Below are 21330 nucleotides of genomic sequence, written 5' to 3'. Positions count from 1 at the left end.
TGTAGGACAGAAAGCTGAAGAAGTGGGTCTGTCCCACGAAAGTGCATCACCTAATAAATTATTTTATTAGTCTTTAAGTGCTATAGGACTGCTTTTTTGTTTTGATGCAACACAGTGATTCTCACACTGTTCTATTCCTGTGATTTGTTCTGATTCTTGCAGCTATGCTTTAAGGGCTACATTTCTAAAAACGTACGGCAGCAGCATGAACCATCACAAATAAAATACTGGGAAACTGCAAGTTGCTTGTTGCATGAGGACTTCTGGTTGTAGTATTCTTTTGTAATAGAAAATAAAACTCAAAGCAATTCTGAAAAAGACAAGAGTGCCAATCCAGTGACGGAGCCAGTTGTCCCAATGTCTGAAGGGAATCAAAGAGGAGATGGCATTAGACTCATTTTCTCCCATCATTGCAGCTCTTCTCCACCAGTTCTGTATTTCATACCTTCCAGCCGTAGGCAGAGTCTTCTGAACAGTTGCCAGCTTCCCAATCTCACCCTGAGACATTGTCTTATGAAGCTTTGCCTGGTCTTCACTTGATGTGAAACGCTGCAATGTCTAAAACAAATATAAAAAAAACCAAACAAACATTAAAATCAATAGACTGCTTGGCACTGAAAGAGACACAGACCCCCAGAATAATTTCAGATTTCATCAGCTAAACAACAACAACAACAAAAATGGCAAATGTTACATGCTACCATTAAAACGTCCTGATTTTCTGTTTGGCTGCCACAAAGTTAACTGGGTGAAACCTAACTAGACTGGTCTGGTTCAAACTATCTGTGATCCACTTACAGACAACAAGAAACATAAATGCCACTTAGAAAGGCAGGACATCTGAAGTACAGCAAAACATGTTGGCTTCCACACCACGTTTAACTACACATTCTCACACAAGATAACAAAAACAATGCCTTTCCAGAGGAGCATCCTTTAAATTAGATTTAGCAATGGCTATTTTAAACTACTTCACACGAACCCACATGTTGCTCTCATTACAAAGCAACCAAGAACATCCGCTCAGTGGGAATGTTCAACTACCTGATCACGCCAACTCTTTTAGAGGAAGCATGTCTACAGTACTTTCCAAAAGACACTCACAGCTGACAATGAAATTGCCACCAGAGGCCAAAATACCAGGGTACCCTCTCCGATATTAATGCGCCTTCCTCAGCATTCAAGTTTTGGTGTGAATTCACTCTGCAGAAGACTAAAAAAATTTGGTTTGTCCAAAGTGCTACTGTATGTACATGCTCAAATGAAGACACGCTCGTTAGGAGGTAGAAATACAAAGAATCACATATGCTATGTTCAGTCACGGTTCATAGATTTCTTAACAGCTTCAAATGCTGTGGGTACACTTTCAAAGTGTGATAGATTTTAATGGCACAGCTCATTAAATTCAAGAGGCACACCATGAAGAATACCGCGTGAGCAGCTTTGAAAATGTAAGCTATTTTGGGTTAAATGTATTTGATTTTAAGTATTGCCCTATTTTGACTATTTCTCATTCAGTGGAAAACAATACTTCAGAGATGGTATAATTGAGAGGATGTTTTCATAATGTAATGTCAAATTTGATCTGAAAGCACAAGGGTTAGGCTTCTAAAACGTTGTCCAAAATCACATTGCAAAGCAGCCAGTTGCAGAGGAAAATTTAATTTCAATCTATGTCCTTTCATAGCCCCATCACTGTGGTGCCCAAGTCCATGTAATTTAAAAATAAATAATTTTCCCGCCCAGCCTATCAGAGAAAATGGTTATATTATAGTATTTGGTTAGTTTGTTTCCTCTCTTAAAAGAAAAAATCCTGGTGAGAGCTGTGATTTTGATTAGGCAACGCTCTCCAGGTATGCTGTTCCTCAAAGAGCACGCAGAAGAGATTTGGCTGTATTAAAAATAGGATCAGCTGAAGAGTGTGTTTAATCATGCAGCTTCTGCAAAGCTGAAGAGAGATTTTGTGTCTTCACCAATGCGACTACTGAAAGAAAACTGTAATCACTTCTCTCAGCACAGCACAGCACAGCACAGCACAGCACAGCAGCCTGAAAGAAACATTTCTGGACAGCTTAAAAATGTGAGTTTGTTAGGCAACTATTTTCAGCTAAAATTAAAGCTCTGAATCTGACTTCTGCTGTGACTGACTTGCTGAAAATATCACTTTTGGCCCAAACCTCATGGGAGCTGCAAGTCAGACTGCAAAACCAGATTGTGTGATCCATCCGTGTTGTTTTGAGTGCCTCTGAGTACACAACCTTTCCAGGAGCATCATCCTTCCAGCAATGAGGGCATTATGAGACGCTTCAATGCCTTTCAAGAAGCCTGCTCTCCTTCTGGTTGATACAACAGGTTTTCAAGTGAAAACATGACCAGCGGAGCAGGCTGGTTTATGTTCAATGAGATTCTTTCATTCTAGCCTCTTAATTGTGCATTTGAGAAAAGGTTTTAAACAAAATTACATAAAAAGTAGATTCCCGGGAAACAATGTTCACCATGTAATAGAGAAGTTGTCACTGTTTAAGAGCTATTTTTTGGATTTTCTTTTCCACATAAAGTGTTTTTCCCTTTCAGCCGGCAGATGGCAGCCTATGCAGGTCAACGAGGAACTCAAAAGCTGCATTGTATAAATAAAACTTTTTCCCCTTTGAATTGAAGCTTGTGGATTTTCTCCAGCAAAGGTCAGCTGCGCAGCTCTGAGGCTCAGCATAAGATACTACTTCCTTCCAGTACTTTGACTAGTCCATTCATGTTGCATTAATATATATGTTATATGCCCTAAAAATAAAAAAAACAGTCTCTCTTCTATTGAAATGACAGGAGCTGGTAACATGATGCTCAAGCGAGTAGGCAGAATTTGTACAGATCTCTCAGTGAAAAAATAAACCTGTGAAAACATTCGACTCTTAAGTGGGTGCGACCCTACTTTGTGCTCACTTATCTACAGAAACTTTTTAGCTCTGAAGTGCATTAAAACAAAACTTCACAGGGGATCTCTGGTTTGGGATCTCTCCAGAACTGCACTTTTCAAACGGAAGCCATGGCACATGTGGCCCGAGTGCATGGGACTGGGCAGCCGAGTGCATGGGACTGGACACATTAAGCTTGGATGCTACGGTAAGCAACAAAGAGTCAAGAAATAGGGTCAGATTTGCTGTCCTTTTGGCCTAGATGTTCTCTGCTTCCACTTAAAACGAGCTCCAGGTGGGCTCTGGCGTCAGTGGCTGTGGGATTTCCAAAAGGCGTGTGGAAGACTTGTGCTGGACTGTAGGTCAACACCCACATGGTCTCCCAGCTCACAGCTAGCCTGTCACAACTCTCACATCTGACCTTGCAAATCAAAGCAACCAAGAGCTGTGCACACGGGGTTCGCCTATGCAGCAAAGAAAACCCATGGGGCCTGTGCTCACGGGAAGCAAGCTGCAGGGCTCTTTTATTGCTGCAGAGACTCCCAAGCTCAGAATTCTACCCAGCAGCAGAATAGCCCTGCAGGCCCAGTCCGCTGGCACAGGCCAGCCATGGGGTTTTCTTTGCAGAGAGGCTTTGCAGGCACTGGTGCTGCAGTAGAGGGTTTCTTAGACACATTGGATGAAAGGATCTGTGTGTATTTTTTACATCAAAAGCATGACAAGGAATTAAGATTACTCACAGGAAGTACATGGGGCAGAGGTGATGACCAAAGGTGATGTAATCTTCTTGGTAATAAATTATGAGCCTATGCAAGGACAAAGTGCTCATTACAGTGGTCACTGTGAATACACTGCATCAGACTTCCAGCACTTCAGATTCCTTGCTGGTAAACACTTTCACAATGTGGTTGTTTCTGTGAGTGGTATCAACATGTATGACAGACAGGGAAATAATCACCTTTACTGATGGTGCTTTTTGAATGATGGCAAATGCACTAAAGAAATCACTGGACATTAGAAATGTGGAGACTGCAAACAGCCATCTTTCTTGTGCATGCCTCTAGAGGGTAAAGAGAGAAGGGTTGCTGATGCACGCTGCATAGCAAAACAGATAAACAGTATATGGGATCATAATTAAGGTATGTAAGTATGAGTTACTGCACTTATTTTTTCTTGGCACCACTGAGATCACAATCTGTACCCTACTATCCCTTATCAGCTTTTCCATAGCTTTGGGATTGGGTTTGTTTTTTTTTTTTAATTAAAAATGCAAACTACAGTAAAACCCTGAGATACGTGCACTGAAGTTGCGTGAATCTCAGGTTAACGGGACTCTGGGTGGCAGGGAACTTGTGGGGGGCAGCCAGGAGCCAGGCACCAGCTCCCTGCCCTTGACAGGAGTGGGGAAACTGCTCCTGTCAGGCTGCTGAGTGGGGAAACCATAGGGTTTCCCAGTGCTGGTCAGTTTCCCCTCTCCTGTGAGCAGTGGGCAGCTAGGAGCCAGACTCTTGGCTGCCCCCACTCACAGGAGACGGGAAACTGATCAGCGGTGCTGCATTGCTCAGGTTCCTGGCTCCAGCAAGTTAGGTGAAAACTGATATACGTGGGGTTGCGCAAGAACGCAACCTCCCTGCAAGAGTACAGTAGACCCCAACTAACACCTTACTTTGTATTTGAATGCAAGGTGTTGGTATTAATGTAGAATGCCCTGAATGGCTTTGGACTGCCCTCCCTGAGACACTGTCTCCTCTCCGCTATACTGCAACTGACAGAAACACTCAAGCTGGGTTGCCCTTATTGAGAGAAGGGGGACAAGCAAGGGTCTCTGTCGAGGGATGGGCATCTGGAACATGCTTTACTCTTGATTTAGAACTGGGCTGGTTTGTGGAATGTTAGAGCCCTCTGCAAGGTACAGCTATCGGTGCAGGCTGCAGGGGGTAGACCTTAATGGACCTGGCAGGGGACAGGAGGGAATTATTTCCTCTGGATTAATGTGGGCTGCGTTTAGGTTCAGTCTGGGCATGTCACACAAACATATATGAGTGTGACAGATGGAGATGGTGCTTTGCTCTGTCATGCTGGATTGAAGGATTTGCATAAGATGCATTGCCCACTGATTAGTGGCAGTGTCTGAGAATGGTTCTTATTTCACAGATCTCTGTTGAAATCAGAATCCTCGAGTCCACGGACTGTCTAGGTTATGAGCTGGACAACGGGCAACAAATTCTGGTGTTACTCAGACGTGTTCTTTTATAGTGGAAGCTCACGTCACTGTTTTACCAGAAAACAGGTAATGAGCGTGTCCTCATTATTGCTGCCTTTTCAATGCCACCTCCAAAGCCATGGGGCAAAAGGGTTGCGCTTCCATAAATGGGATTTAATGACTTTCATCTTCGCTCATAAATGATCTAAACAAATTATTGCCAAATGATAAATGCTTCACAGGATACCTCCAAAGCAGCTTTGATGGATAATCTCGCCAAGCTCTCTGACAGATGTGCTACCAGAATGCACACGCCCTATGTTTAAAAGTAAAACCAAGCTCTATTAACCCTTTCAGATAAGCAGCATGGGACATTTGTGCTCATCACACTGTCGGATAACTACTACTAACGAGAAAATCCAAGCAGCCTTTGAATAGCAGGTGTCATTGTAGAGCACGCTATTCTCACCAAAGTCTACTGCAACCAGGTTCAACATTTGCATTTGCAACTTCATCTTAGGTCAAAGACTATTTGCAGATGTTTCACCAGTAAGCAATGCTATCCACCTTAACTTCACCTACCAGCAGGCTACACAATAAATGGATTTTGGCACACAGAACCATAGCAGGTTTTACCTTGCCAGAACTTCCAAAAGGTCGGCTAGTAATAACAGCAGCAGCTGAATCAAAAAGTGCTTTAGTTCAATGCCACAATCTGTATTTCTTTCATGTACTTGGCAGCCATTGGCTTATGAACAAGCACACCAAGAACCCTTACTAAAAACTGCCTATTGATAATTAGCAGCTGTTGTGCATGTGTGATAAGCTAATTTGTTTTTCTCGTTAAAATAATCACCGCCATCCAAAGAAAGATTGCGTGGCTGTCCTTCGTCTTGTATTGAAATCTTAAAACAAGTAACACACACACCCCCACACTCTTGTACTCTCCGCTTTGTACTGAAACCAGCTCACATATACACAGCTGTATTGTTGAGTTGCTTTATCACACAGAACAGCCTGTCAGGGCTAAGCCATTAACATCTAAATGCTAATAAGCTGCTGGAAACTGTATTACTTGAACAGTCCATCAATTCTGCTATTCTAAAATAGCACTGAAACAAAAGCCAGGAGGTTCTGAAATACAGAAACCAAAAGCTGTTGCTTCTGATGGGCCAGTCTCTGCAGTTCAGAGCACAGCTGGAACTGGTGCGTATATTTACAAGAGACACAGACATACAGCAGTGTTATGCAAAAATGTACCTATTCAGCATATGCGAGACAAGTAGAGCCCGAGCGTGCAAGTGACTGCTCCCAAGCGACACCCCTGTGCGTGCCCAATCAGCAGTCAGAGTTAGTGATGGAGTAGTACAGAAGGTTAGAGTGATTCCCAGGAGATGCTGCACCATGTGGATTGATGAGGCAGGCCCGGGACTACTTGCATGCAAGGTGATCTGTTAAACCCAGTGAGCAGAATCATAGGACTATTTCCAGTAAGAGGCGTGAAGTAAAATCCTTCCAAGAACAGGGTCCTCCAACCGAACAGTGAGCCCAGCACCCTTTCGCATCTCAGCAGAGGCCTCCAGCAGGACAGACTTCTACTGCTAAAAGAACTGATGCTTTGTAACAGGGTAAGCCTCCAGGAACACAGCATGTACTCAGCTGGTGGCACTGCTTCCATGGACAACGCAGAGTTCTTTGAATCTGTTTATCTAAAGGGCATTTAAAAATCCCTTTTTAACTGTGTAGTCTGTACCTAATCCAAAGAGCGCAGGAGCCAACAGACCTGAGACAAGCTGAACTCTGAGGAACATATTTTGTAGTCTCTCAAATAGTTTTTAAAGAACCATAAGAATGACCACATAGGGTCAGACCAAAGGTCCACCTAACCCAGCACCCTGTCCTCTGACAGTGGCCAATGCCAGATGCCCCAGAGTGAGTGCACAGAACAGATTGTCTTTGCGTGATCCCTCCCTTATCACCCATTCCCAGCCTCTGACAAGCAGAGGCCAGGGACATCATTCTGACCCATCCTGGCTAATAGCCATTGATGGACCTAACCTCCATGAATTTAGCTGGTTCTTTTCTAAACCCTGTTAAAGTCCTGGCCTTCACAACACCCTCTGGCCAGGAGTTCCACAGGTTGGCTGTGTGTTTTATGAAGATACACTTCCTTTTGTTTGTTTTAAACCTGCCACCTATTAATTTTTTTTGGTGACCTCTAGTTCTTATGTTATGGGAACAAGTAAATCACTTTTCCTTACCTACTTTCTCCATACCCGTCATGATTTTACAGTCCTCTGCCATATCCTTCCCATCCCTTGGTCTCCTCTTTTCTAAGCTGACAAGTCCCAGTCTTTTTAATCCCCCTTCATATGGCACCTGTTCCAAACCCCTCACCTTTTTTGTTGTCCATTTCAGAGTCTATTCAATGTCAGGGGCTTTGGGCACTGTACTTAACCCTTCAACCAGGCTTAATTTTGTCTTCCACAGCATCACCTATTTTCAGTCCAACAGGCCCAATGTGAGTGACCCTCCTCCTGTGGGAGCTTCCCTTCAAATCTTCACAGATGTTTTCCAATCCATGCATGCAAATATTATTCCTGCCCCCTTTTATTTTAGGGCAGTGGGTTTTGTTCTGCCATAGCAGGGGCGGCCAGAATTTCAATTTATACCACAAGCTCATTTCTAGGTGAAATGTAACTCTCAAGATCTGAGACACAAAGTTTGGGCTTTTAAAATCCAATTACTTGAGAAAAAAACAGCTTGGTCATTTATAAAATTATTTGTACAAAATTCCCCAGGCCCCCTTGCTGTGACTAAAGCAGCAAATAGAGAGGAACTGAAAATCAACTGCCCATGGCTCTTGTCAAGAGCAGCATTGGGCCCATGAGGTAATGTCACTGACAGACGAGAAAGGGTGTATACCTAAACTTGAAAACCCTGGTCGTTTTGATGAGATGCTTCACCCATCTGAACGAGGTGGGTAGGAAGCAGACACCTCCCGTGTGGACATCTGAATTCTCACATATGGTTTACCTCCCATTTTTTAACTTAAGAACAAACAAAAAAAACAAAAACAATCCCCCCCCCCCCGCCAAAAAAAACCAACCAACCAAACAAACAAAAAAACCCAACAACCCTGATGCTACAAACTAGTTTGTTTGATGTTACAGGACTCAAATAGTAAGTGAAGCACTCTTTGAAATGAGAAATAAATGGCCAGAAAGTGTAATGAAAGATAAACCACCATAGCTAATAGGAAAGATGTACGATAGAGGAAGAATTCTACTGCTTATCAAAGAACTGGTTGTATGTATGTGGGACAATTTGTTTGATTAGATCTTTTCCAATCACCTGGACAAAGACTTTGCTAAAAGAGGAGGGACTCACATTAGGCAGGCTGTGGCTATTGTTGTAAACCAATAGAATGTGCTAATCATTCTTTATAAGCCTACAGAGAAACTACAAGTCTCACAAGCTCTCCCTATGCACCTATCTTTTTTCATGATTGCTGGCAGACAGGCCCTTAGCCTTTGTACTAAGTGTACACTGTAGCTCTCTGGCTTGCTGGAATGCTAGAAGCTCTACTTTCATCAGGTGTGTTTGCCAAATCCATTCTGAAAGCAACACTAAGGTCTTCTGCTGTGTTCTCTGAGCTTACCCATCTACAGCATCGTTGTCAGTGGGAGAAGAAGCAGTGTAGGGTGTCAGTACGGCTAAGGGTTAGCAAAGAAATGCTCCCGCACAACTGCTTGCTTCCGCATGTCGGAAAATTACCATTTCGGAGTCACTGTGACAGGCCTGCCCAAGTCTGGCTGTAGGCCCTGGCTCAAGGTGAGGAGGTTGGTCAGGGAAGAGAAGGAACTCAAAATTGTCATCGTAATCATCTTCCTCCGTATCCCCCTCCCCATCAGCAAAAGTACCTCTAGTCAAGAAATCGGAGCGCGTCCGCGCCATGCGGGCTTTCTTTTTATGGGCCGGTCTGGCAACCTGCTTGACCAAATGATAAAACAGACAACATAAAATGTTTTAAAAGAAAAGGCGATTCTGCTGATGCTTGACATCACAGGGTGGTTCAGATATGGCCTGAAGAAGTCCACGAACAACATGTTATTCCAGACAGAATGTACAAATACTACAGGTAGTGCAGAGGATTGGGGAAAACGGAAACAGACAATCATAGATTCTACCATAACAAGACATGACTGCCTGGGGCATTCATGGCAGAAAATGTCACAATTCTGCATGGCTATTCCCATGTTTACTGGGATTTCCCAAAGAGAAGGTTTTAATGTTTCTATACCAGGAGTATCCTCCCTTCCTTCTCACAGATACGTAACTTAACTGCACCCACCTTCCTGTTTTCTTCTCACACACTTGAGAGGGAACTGACAAGATAAGGTTTATTCAATTAAAAGATGAAATACAGAGGCTGTTACTCACCCCCACTCTGCCTGGCCCAGGGAACTTTAGTGACTTTCTAGGTAGCTCATCTTTCGAAAGGATCTGATGATGTGAAGCTTCCTTGTTGAAACTCAAAAAACAACAACAAAGACAAGACCTTTAAATTCTTTGCCCAGGTTCACCCACAACGCCAGTCCAGATGCCAGAAACATCCAAGTACGTACAGCTCAATGGACACAGAATGAACCGCAGTTAGATTGCATGTGTTTTAAGGGATGCTGCTTTTACATGTACTGCCATTAGACACTCTAGTGAGGATAAAAACCATGAATGAACTCAACGCCTGTCCTTCCTTCATCAAGCTACTGCACACTTGCCAATAGCTCTTATGCAAGTTCTCTTTGGTGCTTTGTGCTGGGAAGTAATTGCAGGCTCAAAGCGTGGAAATGGAAAAAAAGTCAAGAAACAAGATAAATGAAAATTTTAACGATTTTCTTTTCATGCCACTGGCTAAGGTCTCCATGTGCAGGATGAAAGACCTCAGTCGCTAAAGTTGATTGCACACACACAATTCCAGTACGGCAATTGCATAGCTGGAATCGATATATGTACAATCAACTTATCTGGCCGCCCTCACTGAGGGGGGTCAACTCCCCCATCCACCTTCCTTACTCCCCATGATACTAAGTACCAACCCCTGATTGCTCAATTTCACGCATCCCCAGCTAGGCACATGAAACTGAACCCTAGAGGATCGACCCTGAGCAGGTCAATCTACTGGATAGTGTAGATGGACCCTATGAGGATAAATGTTATTTCCTTTTTTATTCCTTCTTCTGGGCCTCCCACTGGATTGTTCTTACTAACCCGCGAGATCTTTAGGGAAAGAACAGTCTTCATTTTGTATCTTATACAGCATCAAGCCCACTGCTGCACTTACTTAAATAAAATAAAAAGAAGATAATAGCTTATCTATTATCCACCTGTAACAGCTTAGACACTAGCGTTAAGTAGCTCTGCCATGAAGCCCCTAGGGGTGCCAGGCCAGTGCCAAGCCTGGATAAAGGAGGAGGTTTGGTCAGGTAAGTGACGATGTGCTGATCATAAAACAATCCGAATGAAATCTAGTGCTACTGCAACTAACTGATAAAATATGCCAGCTCGGACAAGGTCCACGGCACCAGACGAGCGGTCAGGGTTGAGTTGATAAGTTGGCTACCAAAAGAAAATTACAACTAACATATATATTATCAGTTGGAATGTGGAATATCAAAACACCGTGGGGGACTGGAAACTTAGATCTCCTTTGAAAGGAGATGGAGAGATACCGAAGCAATATCCTTGGACTGGCAGAGCCGCATTGGATGGCATCAGTAGAGATGTGCAGTTGTGAAGTCATTTGGTCAGGGAACAAAATGAAGGATGAGGAAGGAATCACATTCCTTCTTAGCAAAAGCGCTAGAGGAGCATTATTAGCATAGAAGCTGGTGATTGCAAGAGTGACGGTGGCTAAATGCGAAGTGAAACTGTTCAATCTCTTACTTGTTCAGCAGGGAGGAAGAGATCAAACTATTCTGTAAAGACTTGACAAAGATGCTGGAGGAGATACTGAAGAGAGAGGTGTTGATCATTGGAGGAGATTGGCATGTGAAGGTCGGAACAGATACCGAAAGTTGGTAGAGAGTCATGGGAAGATTTGGATACAGAGAAAGAAATGAACAAAGCAAGGAACAACTAGAGTTTGCTATGGAGCATGAGATGGTGATCTGCAACACTAGATTCCAACAAAACAACTGTAGGAAGTGGACATGGCGATCAAATGACAGGGATTTCAAGAATACGATAGGTACGATCTTGATAAGAAGATGGGTAACATCAGTACAGTAGTGCCAAACTTTCCAAGGAGCAGATATAGGCTTGGACCACAGTCTAGTGATCGCAAACATTAAGATAAAACTCAAGAGAATGTTTAAGACGCAGTTTAAAAAAATAAGACGTGGCAAGGCTAGGTGAGGAAGAAATAGGGAATGGGTACAGAGCAGCGCTCGAAGAGAAGATTAGGAATGCGGCCACAGAGAAAGACCTAGATAAGAGTCAAAGGGATAGCCATGGCAATAGAAGAGGCAATTAAGCAGACTGTTCTGGAAGAAGAGAAAAATCATTAAGAAGTGGATTATGCAGCAGACACTGAAGTTGGTCCAAGAGAAGAGAGTACTGAACATTAGAAAGGATGTTTCCAGAAGCGGGGGAATAGCAATATAGGGTGAAATGCAATGAGGTAAGGAAAGGGGACAGAAAGGACAACACAAAATGGTTAGAGGAGCAGTGTGAAGATACTGCAAGTGATTACAGTGCGTATAAGACCAGGGAGGTATATAAAATGATTAGGAATATTAATAGGAAGTGGCAGCCAAAACAGATGGTGATCAAAGAGGAGTACGATGAAATGCTCATGAACAAGGAGATGGTTGTGCAGCGATGGACAAGATATTGCACTGACCTATACAAAGCACAGTTGGACCTGAGTATCTCAGAGAGACTCACTGAAGAACTGAAAGTTATCTCAGCTGAGCATCGAGAATGAGACTGATATTTTGAAGGAGGAAGTATAAAGAGCAGCAAATTGACTAAAGAACAATAAGAGCACTGGGAATGATAAAAACCACAGGAGAAATGATCAAATAGGGTGGAGAACATGTGATTCAGGAAATATGTATGTAATATAGCGTGGAAGGAAGGGACGGCACCTAAGGAACGGACAAGATCTGTGCGAGTGACACCATGCAAGAAGTGAAGTACAGAACAATTGCCCTAACGAGTCACCTAGGCAAAGTGTTGAGGATGATACTCATGGAGAGACTAAGATCACAGATACAAGAACAAGAGCAAATGGGATTCAGGAAAGAGAACTACCAGGCAGCAGACACTGGCCCTAAGATTGACAGAGGAGAAAGCATGAGAAAAGAACAAGAATATTTACAATTGCTCCGTCGACTTTCAGAAGGCATTTGACAGTATAAATCAGGAAGGGACTTGGACAGTGTTGGAGTCATACAGAGTGGAGAGCAGACTGATATGGTTATTGATGGATATCAGTGACAATGCAGAGGCAGCAGTGGGAAACTGTGGAGAGTTGGGAAGCTGGTTTAGAATGAGTAGAGGTAGGAGACAATGAGATCCAATACCACCAAGTATCTTCATCACACACCTCGAGAGCACGATGGCAAGATCCAGGAAGAGGTAGAAGGGATATTGGTGCACGGGATGAAAATTAACAGCCGCTTGGCTTGCAGGGGCTTGTGGGGGAGGAAAGATGTACAGAGGATCGTGCAGTGTTGCCATGATCTGTGCTTGGAATGAGCCCACCATGTCACCTACAGTCACGAAGAACTGCCCATGCTCTATGCAGGTGTTTCTAATTACTGCTCAGGCTGTTAAACGTACAACTTTATCCACAACAGGACAACATTTTCAAAAGCTTACACAATCCCAGTCTCCACAGGGATCTCCTCTAAAAAGACGTGTGGGCAAGGGAATATTTGTTATTGAATCAGCTTCTGCGGGTGAAAGTGACAAGCTTTCGAGCCATGCAGAGCTCTTCTCCAGGTGTGGCCAAGGTTCTCCCAGCCCCATGGCTAGCTGCCAGGAGGACCAGATTGTTTAGCCCTGAGGTTTTCAAATCTGCGGTCCATGGACTCCTAGAGGTTCACAGACGACATCTAAGGTTTCCAAAGTGTTCTGCATCTCCCTTAGCCATTGTCAGGGGTCTGCAAACGGAAAAAGGTTGAAAACCACCGGCTCAACATAAGAAGTTAGCAAATATCACAAGTGAATGTTCGAGGTAGAATGTTGCTACTGTCCTGGGACTGAGATGGCTACAACTACTCCGCACGCAAGATCTACTCTGTCATTTATGCCCCTTCCCTGGCAGGGCAAGATTTTTCCCCACTGACCGTTCAGCGTTTTGTCCACTGTAATTTTAAAATGTGTGAAAAGCTGAAGATTGTACCACTTCCCGGGGCAATCTATTCCACAGAGATACCGACTCTAACTGTTTCCTGACACTTCTCTTAAATTCTGATTTCTTAATCTCCCCCTGTCTTTCCTACAGCTCTACTTTGGTACCCTCAGGACCTGACCAGTGCCAAACTACAGAATTTGCTGAATCCTGGGAAGTCAATATTGTTTAGCAGCATTACCAACATGCCCACAGCTTGCTGGGTTCTCAGAAGACACGTAGGGATAGACTAGAGCTAAGGAACAGCCCAGAACACAGGGCCAGGACAGGTGGCTGTAAATAGACTCGGCCACACCCATCACAAGTGCTCATCCAGCTATCTAAAATCATGCCACATCACAGATGTTGCTGGGAAGAGTGCCAGACTAGAGAAGTTCAACCCACACTAACACCAGGTGGCATTGCTCTAGTTTCTCTCCTCATTCCATGTTTGCTGTGAATGGTTAGCATGGCTCTCTGATGTCACTCAGAGGCACCAGCAGTGCTATTTTTTGGGTGGGGAGTGGGGGAAGATGATGCTATGACTCCTTGCCTCCCCCCGACCAGATTCTCACGGCTAGGGCTGCCAGAGGCGTAGTGGGGGTTCTGGCTCCCGGCCCCCATGCTGCTGCGGTATTGGGGTTGCTGAGCCCCACAGAAACCCTGGCGAGGAGGTGCTAGCACTGCATACTGGCACATACCACCAGAAAAAAAATGCCCTGGCCACCGGCCAGACTGGCGCACATCTCGTGATTGTCCTTTTTCATTTTTCTTTTAAGTTAATCCCTCCAGTTTCCTAATAATTACTGGTTTCTTTTTAACTCTGAACCCTCCCAGATTTTGCAGCATCTTGCTGGGCATGAGCCACCCAAAACTGGGCATGTGACTCTTAGTTTCATTGCCGTCCTATAGAAACCTGAAGTCCTGTTTCAAGGAATGGTCATGTACCAATCTCCCCTCTCATGGTGCAGAGAAAGCAAACTAACAAACACTCTACTCACAGGAGGCTGAAATGACTGTCTTTTGGGGTGAAGAAAATGGCACTGGCCCGCTGGTCGCTAGAAGAGCCCTCGGTGCTCTGGGTGGGAACTCGGGGCTGCCTGAGGCGCTCTGTCCTTGCAGCATGGCTACTGCAGAAGTCCCCAGATTCTACAGTTAGCTTTGGATTCCATCGATCTGTTCTGGTGGATCCCTGGGTCATTGCCGGTTGACTTTCTTTTCGCTCAAGGAACATGCTGACAGGCCTGTCCTTGAGTGCTACGTGGTCTGGGGGGCTCCCTTGCTTTGCAACAGTGAGCCCTTTAATATCCACCGATGAGGCTGGTGGTGTAGTCACCATCTCAGAATTTTCTCCTTTGCTCTGGGGATTCAGGACGAGGAGAGACTGAGGCCTGTTGTCTGTTTTCTTTGTAAGTCTGAGAGAGACTCCTTGTGAGGGCTCCTTGGGTATGCTCTGCTCAGTCCTTTGCAAGGCCTCTCCCCTCCCTTGTCTCTCTAACTGCTCAAAAGCTTTGCGCTGTTTTTCCAGAATCTCCTTCTGCTGGCGGATCTGCTCCATCATCTCTCTCTCATTTTGCAGCTGCAGCTGCTTTTGTCGCTCCTCTTTCTCCACATTCAGCTTCTCCAGTCTCCTGATAACGGAGTCAGAAGAATGTGTAGCTGCTGCAAGGGCAGCTGTGCTTTCCCCTTGCTTGATGGAAGACTTTGCTCCTCTCTCTTTGTCCACAGCTGTGCCCTGGCCCTGTTGGCCTGGCTCTATACCCTTTGGAACCTCAGGGAATGTAACTGGCCCCCCTTCCTTTTTCATCAGTTTGTTCTTTAAGTTATTCTCCACCAGTGACTGATTTGCTTTCAGTGTGTCCTGTGGGGGAATGTAGAAAGTTGGCAGATGGCTCGAAATGAAGGTGTCTCGTGGATGCATCTTGTAGGTCATATTTTGGGGATCACAGACCATCCGCTCCTTAGTAGCGGGACTCTCCGGTAGCTCGGAACTTGATTGTGTCCTTTTTCTGTTAGGCACGTTGCTGTTCACATCTGCTGTGGAGAAGGTCGCGTCTTGCAAATCAACGTTGGTGCTGTGAGGTGAAGAGTCCCGGATCTGAGCAGAGACAGACTGCGCATTTTGCTCTTCTAACATGACAGAATCAAGTTTACTCTTCAGAGAATCCTCGCAGCTTAACATTTCCAAGCTCTCCTGAGAGCTTTCACTCTCTGGGGTTCCCTGTGGAGAATGAAGGACCTCTGACACAAGCTCTGTGGACCATCGACGCTCCTCTGAGGGAGACACCCCTCCAGTGGACCGGACCTTAAGTAATTCCAAGCTAAATATTGCCTGTTCCAATTCCCGCATGCGCCGGCTTTCTCTTTTGGCGCGGACCACTTTTTTCTGGTTGAGATCCTCCAGCGATTTGGGCCTCTCTCTCACCACAACTTCCTCTGCCATGTCCATTCCACTTTGGCTGCTGGCCCGCTCATGTCTTTTGTATAGCAAGTCACCAGAGCTGTCTGCTGGATCGGCGTGATTCACCCGACTATGCTCGATTACCGATTTCTGTTCCTCTAGCACTCTCGCCCGCTCTTCAAACGAGCCATCCTCCCACTTTGATGGGTCTGAGCCCCGGATGTCCACAGCCTCAGCTGCCTCCAGTTCACCTCCTTCGCTGGCTAACCCTCCATTCTCCAGTTGTCTCTCTTTTAACCTCTGCTCTTTCAGAGCTGCAAACCTGCAAGAGCAGAGAAAACCACAGATGTTTAGAGTGTTCCCACTTTCACTGCTCGGATGCAACATATTGATTCTAAAGGAACGTTTAAAAGAATGTGCCTAGGTTTGCTTTTAATACCTTAACAAATATTTAAAAATGAAGTGCAAAACTGCTTAGGCATAATCTACATATTTTGCAACTGCTTTATCCCTTCCCCCGGTGCGAAAAACACTGGTGTCTGTTAGTGAGAGCTACCGCCTCCCTGATTAAGGGGGCACGAAACACTGTTTTGCTTTTGCTTCCTCAAAGAAGTGTAGTTCAAATGCACCACCTGGTGTTTTGGCCTGCTTCTGTAACAGCTTCCTACCAGGCTGAGTGAGCTACAATCAGGTGAGTTGCCCTCTGTATTTAGAGCTGTCCTTCCAGCTCTCAGATCATTTACAGTAGCCCAATGGCCCTAACCTTTTCAGAGTTGTACCGCCTCAACAGAGTAACGCCTCAGCTGTGTGCTTTAAATGGAGGTCTCTGCTGACCAGGAGACTTGTGTTTGGAGCAGGCTCAGCTCTGCTGTGGTTACAGAAAGAGCGGCCAACTCAGTGAGAAGCGTGCAGTGACAGCACTCAGGACCAAGCGCGCCAGGGAAGAGGGACATAACGTTCTAGCAGCAATTGCTGGGCATCACGTCTCTGAGCCCCGGAGCTCTCCTGCTGTGCTTTCCCTTGCATGTCCACCGAGGTCGTCATGTTACCTTTGCCGCGCGAGGTGCCCTCTGCATGCTGCTTGCAACACAATGACATTGTCTCTCTTGCTCCTGTAGAGTCTCCGTGCACAGTACGCACGCCAGATTGCCTGGATGCACATGGCTGCAGCGTGCCTCCGTCTAGAGCATTCACGCCAAGAGCTCTGGATGATGAAGGCTGCAACCCGCAACCGCAGGAATCTTCGCCTCTCCACAAAGCCTCGCCAGTAGGCCTGGAGAACGAGGGCTGCGTTGCTGAGGAGGAGAGGGTCAACTAGGGACTCTTCGACTTGCTTCCTACTCTGGTAACTGCGCCAGTACCTCTGCAGAGGGAACAGAGAACACTGTTTGGGGGCATGTCTCACACCAGACCCATTCAGAGAGCAAGACAAACAGGTGCCAGGTTTTCAGACGGCCCAGCCTACCCTTACAGAAGGGTGGGAGGCCTCGGGGACCAGTATAAAAGCTGGGGCACAGCACAGGCCCTGTGGATCCATGAAAGGGCACAGTGAACTGTGCCAAGGACACGAGGTTGGACCACCCTGGGTAGGAAAGGTCTTCTGGAATCTTTCACTGCCACTTGGATAAGCAATAAGTCCTCAGTATAAGAGTATCGAAAAGTCAGATCAAAGGAAAACAGCTTGCTGTGCCTACCCCGGATGGATGCTACTACTAGGATACGACCCTGTGATCACAGGGAGGCTTTTCCAACCAGATACTTCACAGAATCACAGGGCTGGAAGGGACCTCAGGAGGTCATCTTATACTTCTATCACTATGTCCTCCCATCTGATTCTGCAGAACTTTTCCCCTCTTAACATGAAGTCAATGGCAGAACAATGAAGTACCGAGCTGCCTTGCTCAGCTGTGCTCATAAAATGCTATCCCAATTACCTCAGAGAAGAAACACACACAAATGATGCCAATGACGAATGGATTCTATTATAACGTAGACAGCAGTAGCACCACCAAAATGGACTCCACCAAGCTAGGCTCTGTACAAAAGCGTAGCAAAGACAGACGCTGCTCAAGAGAGTTTACAACGTTTGAAAGAAAAGTTGCTAGGCAGAGCTGACAAACAGAATCGCAGCACTAGCTCACAGTGAGGGAATTATGACACGGTTATGATGTGATCACCGCAGTCACTGATTCTAGAGTTCTGCTAGTTCTACAGCTCCAGCAGGTGAAGGCAGGACTGTGCACCCCTGCTCTGCAACTGGGGCTGGCTGGAACCCACAGCTTATGCCCAGGGCTGTGGCCAAGACCACGTGCTTCGGTCCCATGGCTGGCAGGGGCTGTGCGCCCCAGCCCTATGGCTGGCAGGGGCTGTGCGCCCCAGCCCTGCGGCTTCCACCTGGGGTGCTGTGCTCCAGCCCAGCAGTATTGCAGGTTTGGCAGGGGAAACAGCCAAAGCCGTGTGTTCCAGCTCTCCACAGCTGGGGCTGGGCGTCCCTGCCTGGCAGCTGTGGTGGGGGCTGTGCACCCCTCCTTCATGGCTTCCCACCCCCTAGTTCTGCCTCCCGATTATTTTTAGTGACATCACAGACAGGTCACAGGCTCTGTGAATTCTTGTTTATTGACAGTGACCTGTTCTAGACTTATTAAAAATAACAGTGATAAAATCTCAGCCTTAATTAAAATCAGTGTCATAAGCAGTGGTCACCACACACCAGTTGCCCGTTCACCACTCAGCTTTGGAGACATTACAGCAAACACACGTCCTACAAACAAAGACAATGTTTCGGCTTTGAGGGTGTTTACAGGGACCAACTTTCATGCATGGGCAGCAGCATGGGAGAAAGCTTGTCGGTGCATGCAGGGAAGTTTGACAAGTGGGTAGCCAAGGTGGTGTCCCTGGCGGAGTCTATGCCTGTAGCACGTAACAGACCATAGAGGAGATTGGGATCAACCTCCAAAGTGAAGGCAAACAGACTGTGCTTTATGCGCTAGGCTAAGGCTTATGGTGGATGAAAGGCTGGATATGAGTAAACAGTGCGCCCTTGTAGCCAAGAAGGCCAACGGCACACTGGGGTGCATTAGGAGGAGCATTGTGAGCAGATCTAGGGAAGTAGTTATTCCTCTTTATTCGGCACTGGTGAGGCCACATCTGGAATAGTGTCCAGTTTTGGGTCCCCCAGTATAAAAAGGATGTGGATTTGCTGGAGCAGGTTCAGCGAAGGGCAACAGAAATGATTAAGGGTCTGGAGCACAAGACCTATGAGGAGAGGCTGAGGGATTTGGGCTTGTTTAGTTTACAGAAGAGAAGACTTACAAATGATTTAACAGCAGCCTTCAACTTCCTGAAGGGGAGTGCTAAAGAGGAGGGTGAGAAACTGTTCTCGGTGGTGTCAGATGGCAGAACAAGGAGCAATGGTCTGAAGTTGAAGAGGGAGAGGTGTAGGTTAGATATTAGGAAAAACTACTTCACCAGGCAGCTGGTGAAGCATTGGAATGCGTTGCCTAAAGAGGTGGTGGATTCTCCATCCCTTGAGGTTTTTAAGTCCCAGCTGGACAAGGTCCTGGCTGGGATGACTTAGTAGGGGTTGATCCTGCTTGAAGCAGGGGGCTGGACTAGATGACCTCCTGAGGTCCCTTCCAGCCCTGTGATTCTGTGCGATTCTGGGTGAAGGTGGGGTGATGTGGCCAAAGCGAAGGGCCAGGAAGAGGATTTTTGCAGGAGTGCTCTCAATGGATTTGAGGGTTCCAGTGCCACTAGCTCCTCCCTGCCGGAGAGACACCTATTATCATTCACTGTAGTAGGAGTCTAGGCTAGATTGCAAGCTGCTCAGGACAGGGGTCTCATCTTCTGTGGCCCTTACATGTCACACACACTAATAAATACAGAGCAAATGACATTACTGTCGCTTACCTGTATGATCACTGCTGCCTGCCTCATGTTCGAGAAGTGCCTTCTCTCCAGCCGAGCGCGGAACCAACGCTGCAGCAGAGTGATCCTCCGGAGCACCTCCTGGTGCAGCAAGTCCTGCAAAAGCTGGCGCGCCTGCTCCTTCATGAACACCTAATAGGAAGCACACAGGGAGCGAGGGCTTGGTGCGTTATACTTCCCCAGCCACAGGAGACACACAACTTAATGCCACAGACGTCTGTATCCAGAACGCTCTCCAGCAGAGCGCTTGGCAGCTGGCTTTTCTTTGGGATACTTGTGAAAGGCATCTGGACTGTCACCTACAGTACGTGGCTATGAAATGTTGGGTTGGATCACCAAATGTAGCACCTGTTATGTAGCGTTCTCTCCAATTTTTTTTCCAGTTCAAGGGCAGAATAATTTTAGTTCTGTGCACCAGGGCATGTGAAGATGTGCACCACCATTGGCAAGTATCATTCCTTTACCAAGCGAGGCACTGACAACTGCCAGAACGCTGCTTTACGTAAAGCCAGGATGCTATTGAAAACAGGTCCGCCTCTAACAATCCCTCCCCACTTTGTCACATCACTGACCACCACATGCCATGTTGTTGTGGCTGTCGTGATCTCAGAATGTGAAAGACACCAGACGGGGGAGGGAATATCTTTTATTGGACCAGCTTCATTTGGGGAGAGAGGGGAGCGTTTGAGCTCACAACGAACTGCCCTTGGTTTTTTTTCCCAGCTCAGTGCGAGCTCGAAAGCTCATCCCCAGGAACTGGCCCAATAAAAGCTATTACCTCTGACACCCTGTCTCTCAACTTACTGATCTCTAGCAGCTTGTGTTGCGTATAACATGATTAAACACGTTCTCACCGTGTCCATTTCCATCCGATAAATGGAGACAACCGCCATGTCAACGCAAACGTTTATGAAAACCAAATTACAAACATAAAAGAAAATTTTATTTGTCCACGCAGACTGTGAGCTATGGGTTAAGTACTTACCATTGTCCTCCCAACTTGATAATTGTCTGGATTGAGCTTTATTTTCCTAAAGAAATCGAGTATGTTGTGCTTCGATGGGCTGATTCCTCGTGGCAGAAGAACATGGAAATGGTCCACAAAATCCTGCGAAATTAGAAGCCACCAAAGTTAAAATCTGAGGGCACTGCTGTGCCACGGCTATGCAGGTATTTGCTGGCCAAACCAGGTGTGTCTCAGAAACCAGCACAAACAAATCGGAGGTTCGAGAATTGCAGATGTCAAAGATTCCTCCATCTTTACAGATTTATAGACAGCGGTGGCTGGTCAAGGAGGTTCCTGCGGGGGCTAAGAGGGTGAGGAGCCACTGGCCCATGTGTCCCTTCTCTGCTCTAGCTCGTGCTGCTCTGGAGGAGGCATGGGACCGCCCGCCACCACACTCACCAGAAGTGATGTGGTACTGACAGTGGAAGTGTGTGTGTGTGGGGGAGGTTACTGCGGCTGCATGTGACCCTGTGTGCAACCCTC

The 21330-nt window shown here is 46.1% G+C and overlaps 1 protein-coding gene across 6 annotated transcripts in view; it reads right to left on the bottom strand.

Annotated features, from left to right (window-relative positions):
- The window catches only part of MYO9A (myosin IXA), a 325415-nt gene that overhangs the window by 30069 nt on the left and 274016 nt on the right, over positions 1 to 21330 (bottom strand). For 5 of the 6 annotated variants that reach the window (XM_075007302.1, XM_075007305.1, XM_075007304.1 and 2 more), the window contains 7 exons: positions 20827 to 20949; positions 19824 to 19973; positions 16964 to 17277; positions 14515 to 16236; positions 9556 to 9646; positions 8890 to 9105; positions 446 to 558 (listed from right to left, as the gene is read on the bottom strand). In XM_075007302.1, coding sequence (XP_074863403.1) covers positions 446 to 558; positions 8890 to 9105; positions 9556 to 9646; positions 14515 to 16236; positions 16964 to 17277; positions 19824 to 19973; positions 20827 to 20949 — 2729 coding nt within the window. The remainder of the gene's footprint in view (positions 1 to 445; positions 559 to 8889; positions 9106 to 9555; positions 9647 to 14514; positions 16237 to 16963; positions 17278 to 19823; positions 19974 to 20826; positions 20950 to 21330) is intronic. The other variant, XM_075007303.1, reaches the window with a different exon arrangement.

The sequence above is a fragment of the Carettochelys insculpta genome, chromosome 12 (genome assembly GCF_033958435.1).
Source record: "Carettochelys insculpta isolate YL-2023 chromosome 12, ASM3395843v1, whole genome shotgun sequence".
In the NCBI taxonomy this organism is placed as follows: Eukaryota; Metazoa; Chordata; order Testudines; family Carettochelyidae; genus Carettochelys; species Carettochelys insculpta.
This window is presented reverse-complemented; position numbering and strand designations above follow the sequence as displayed.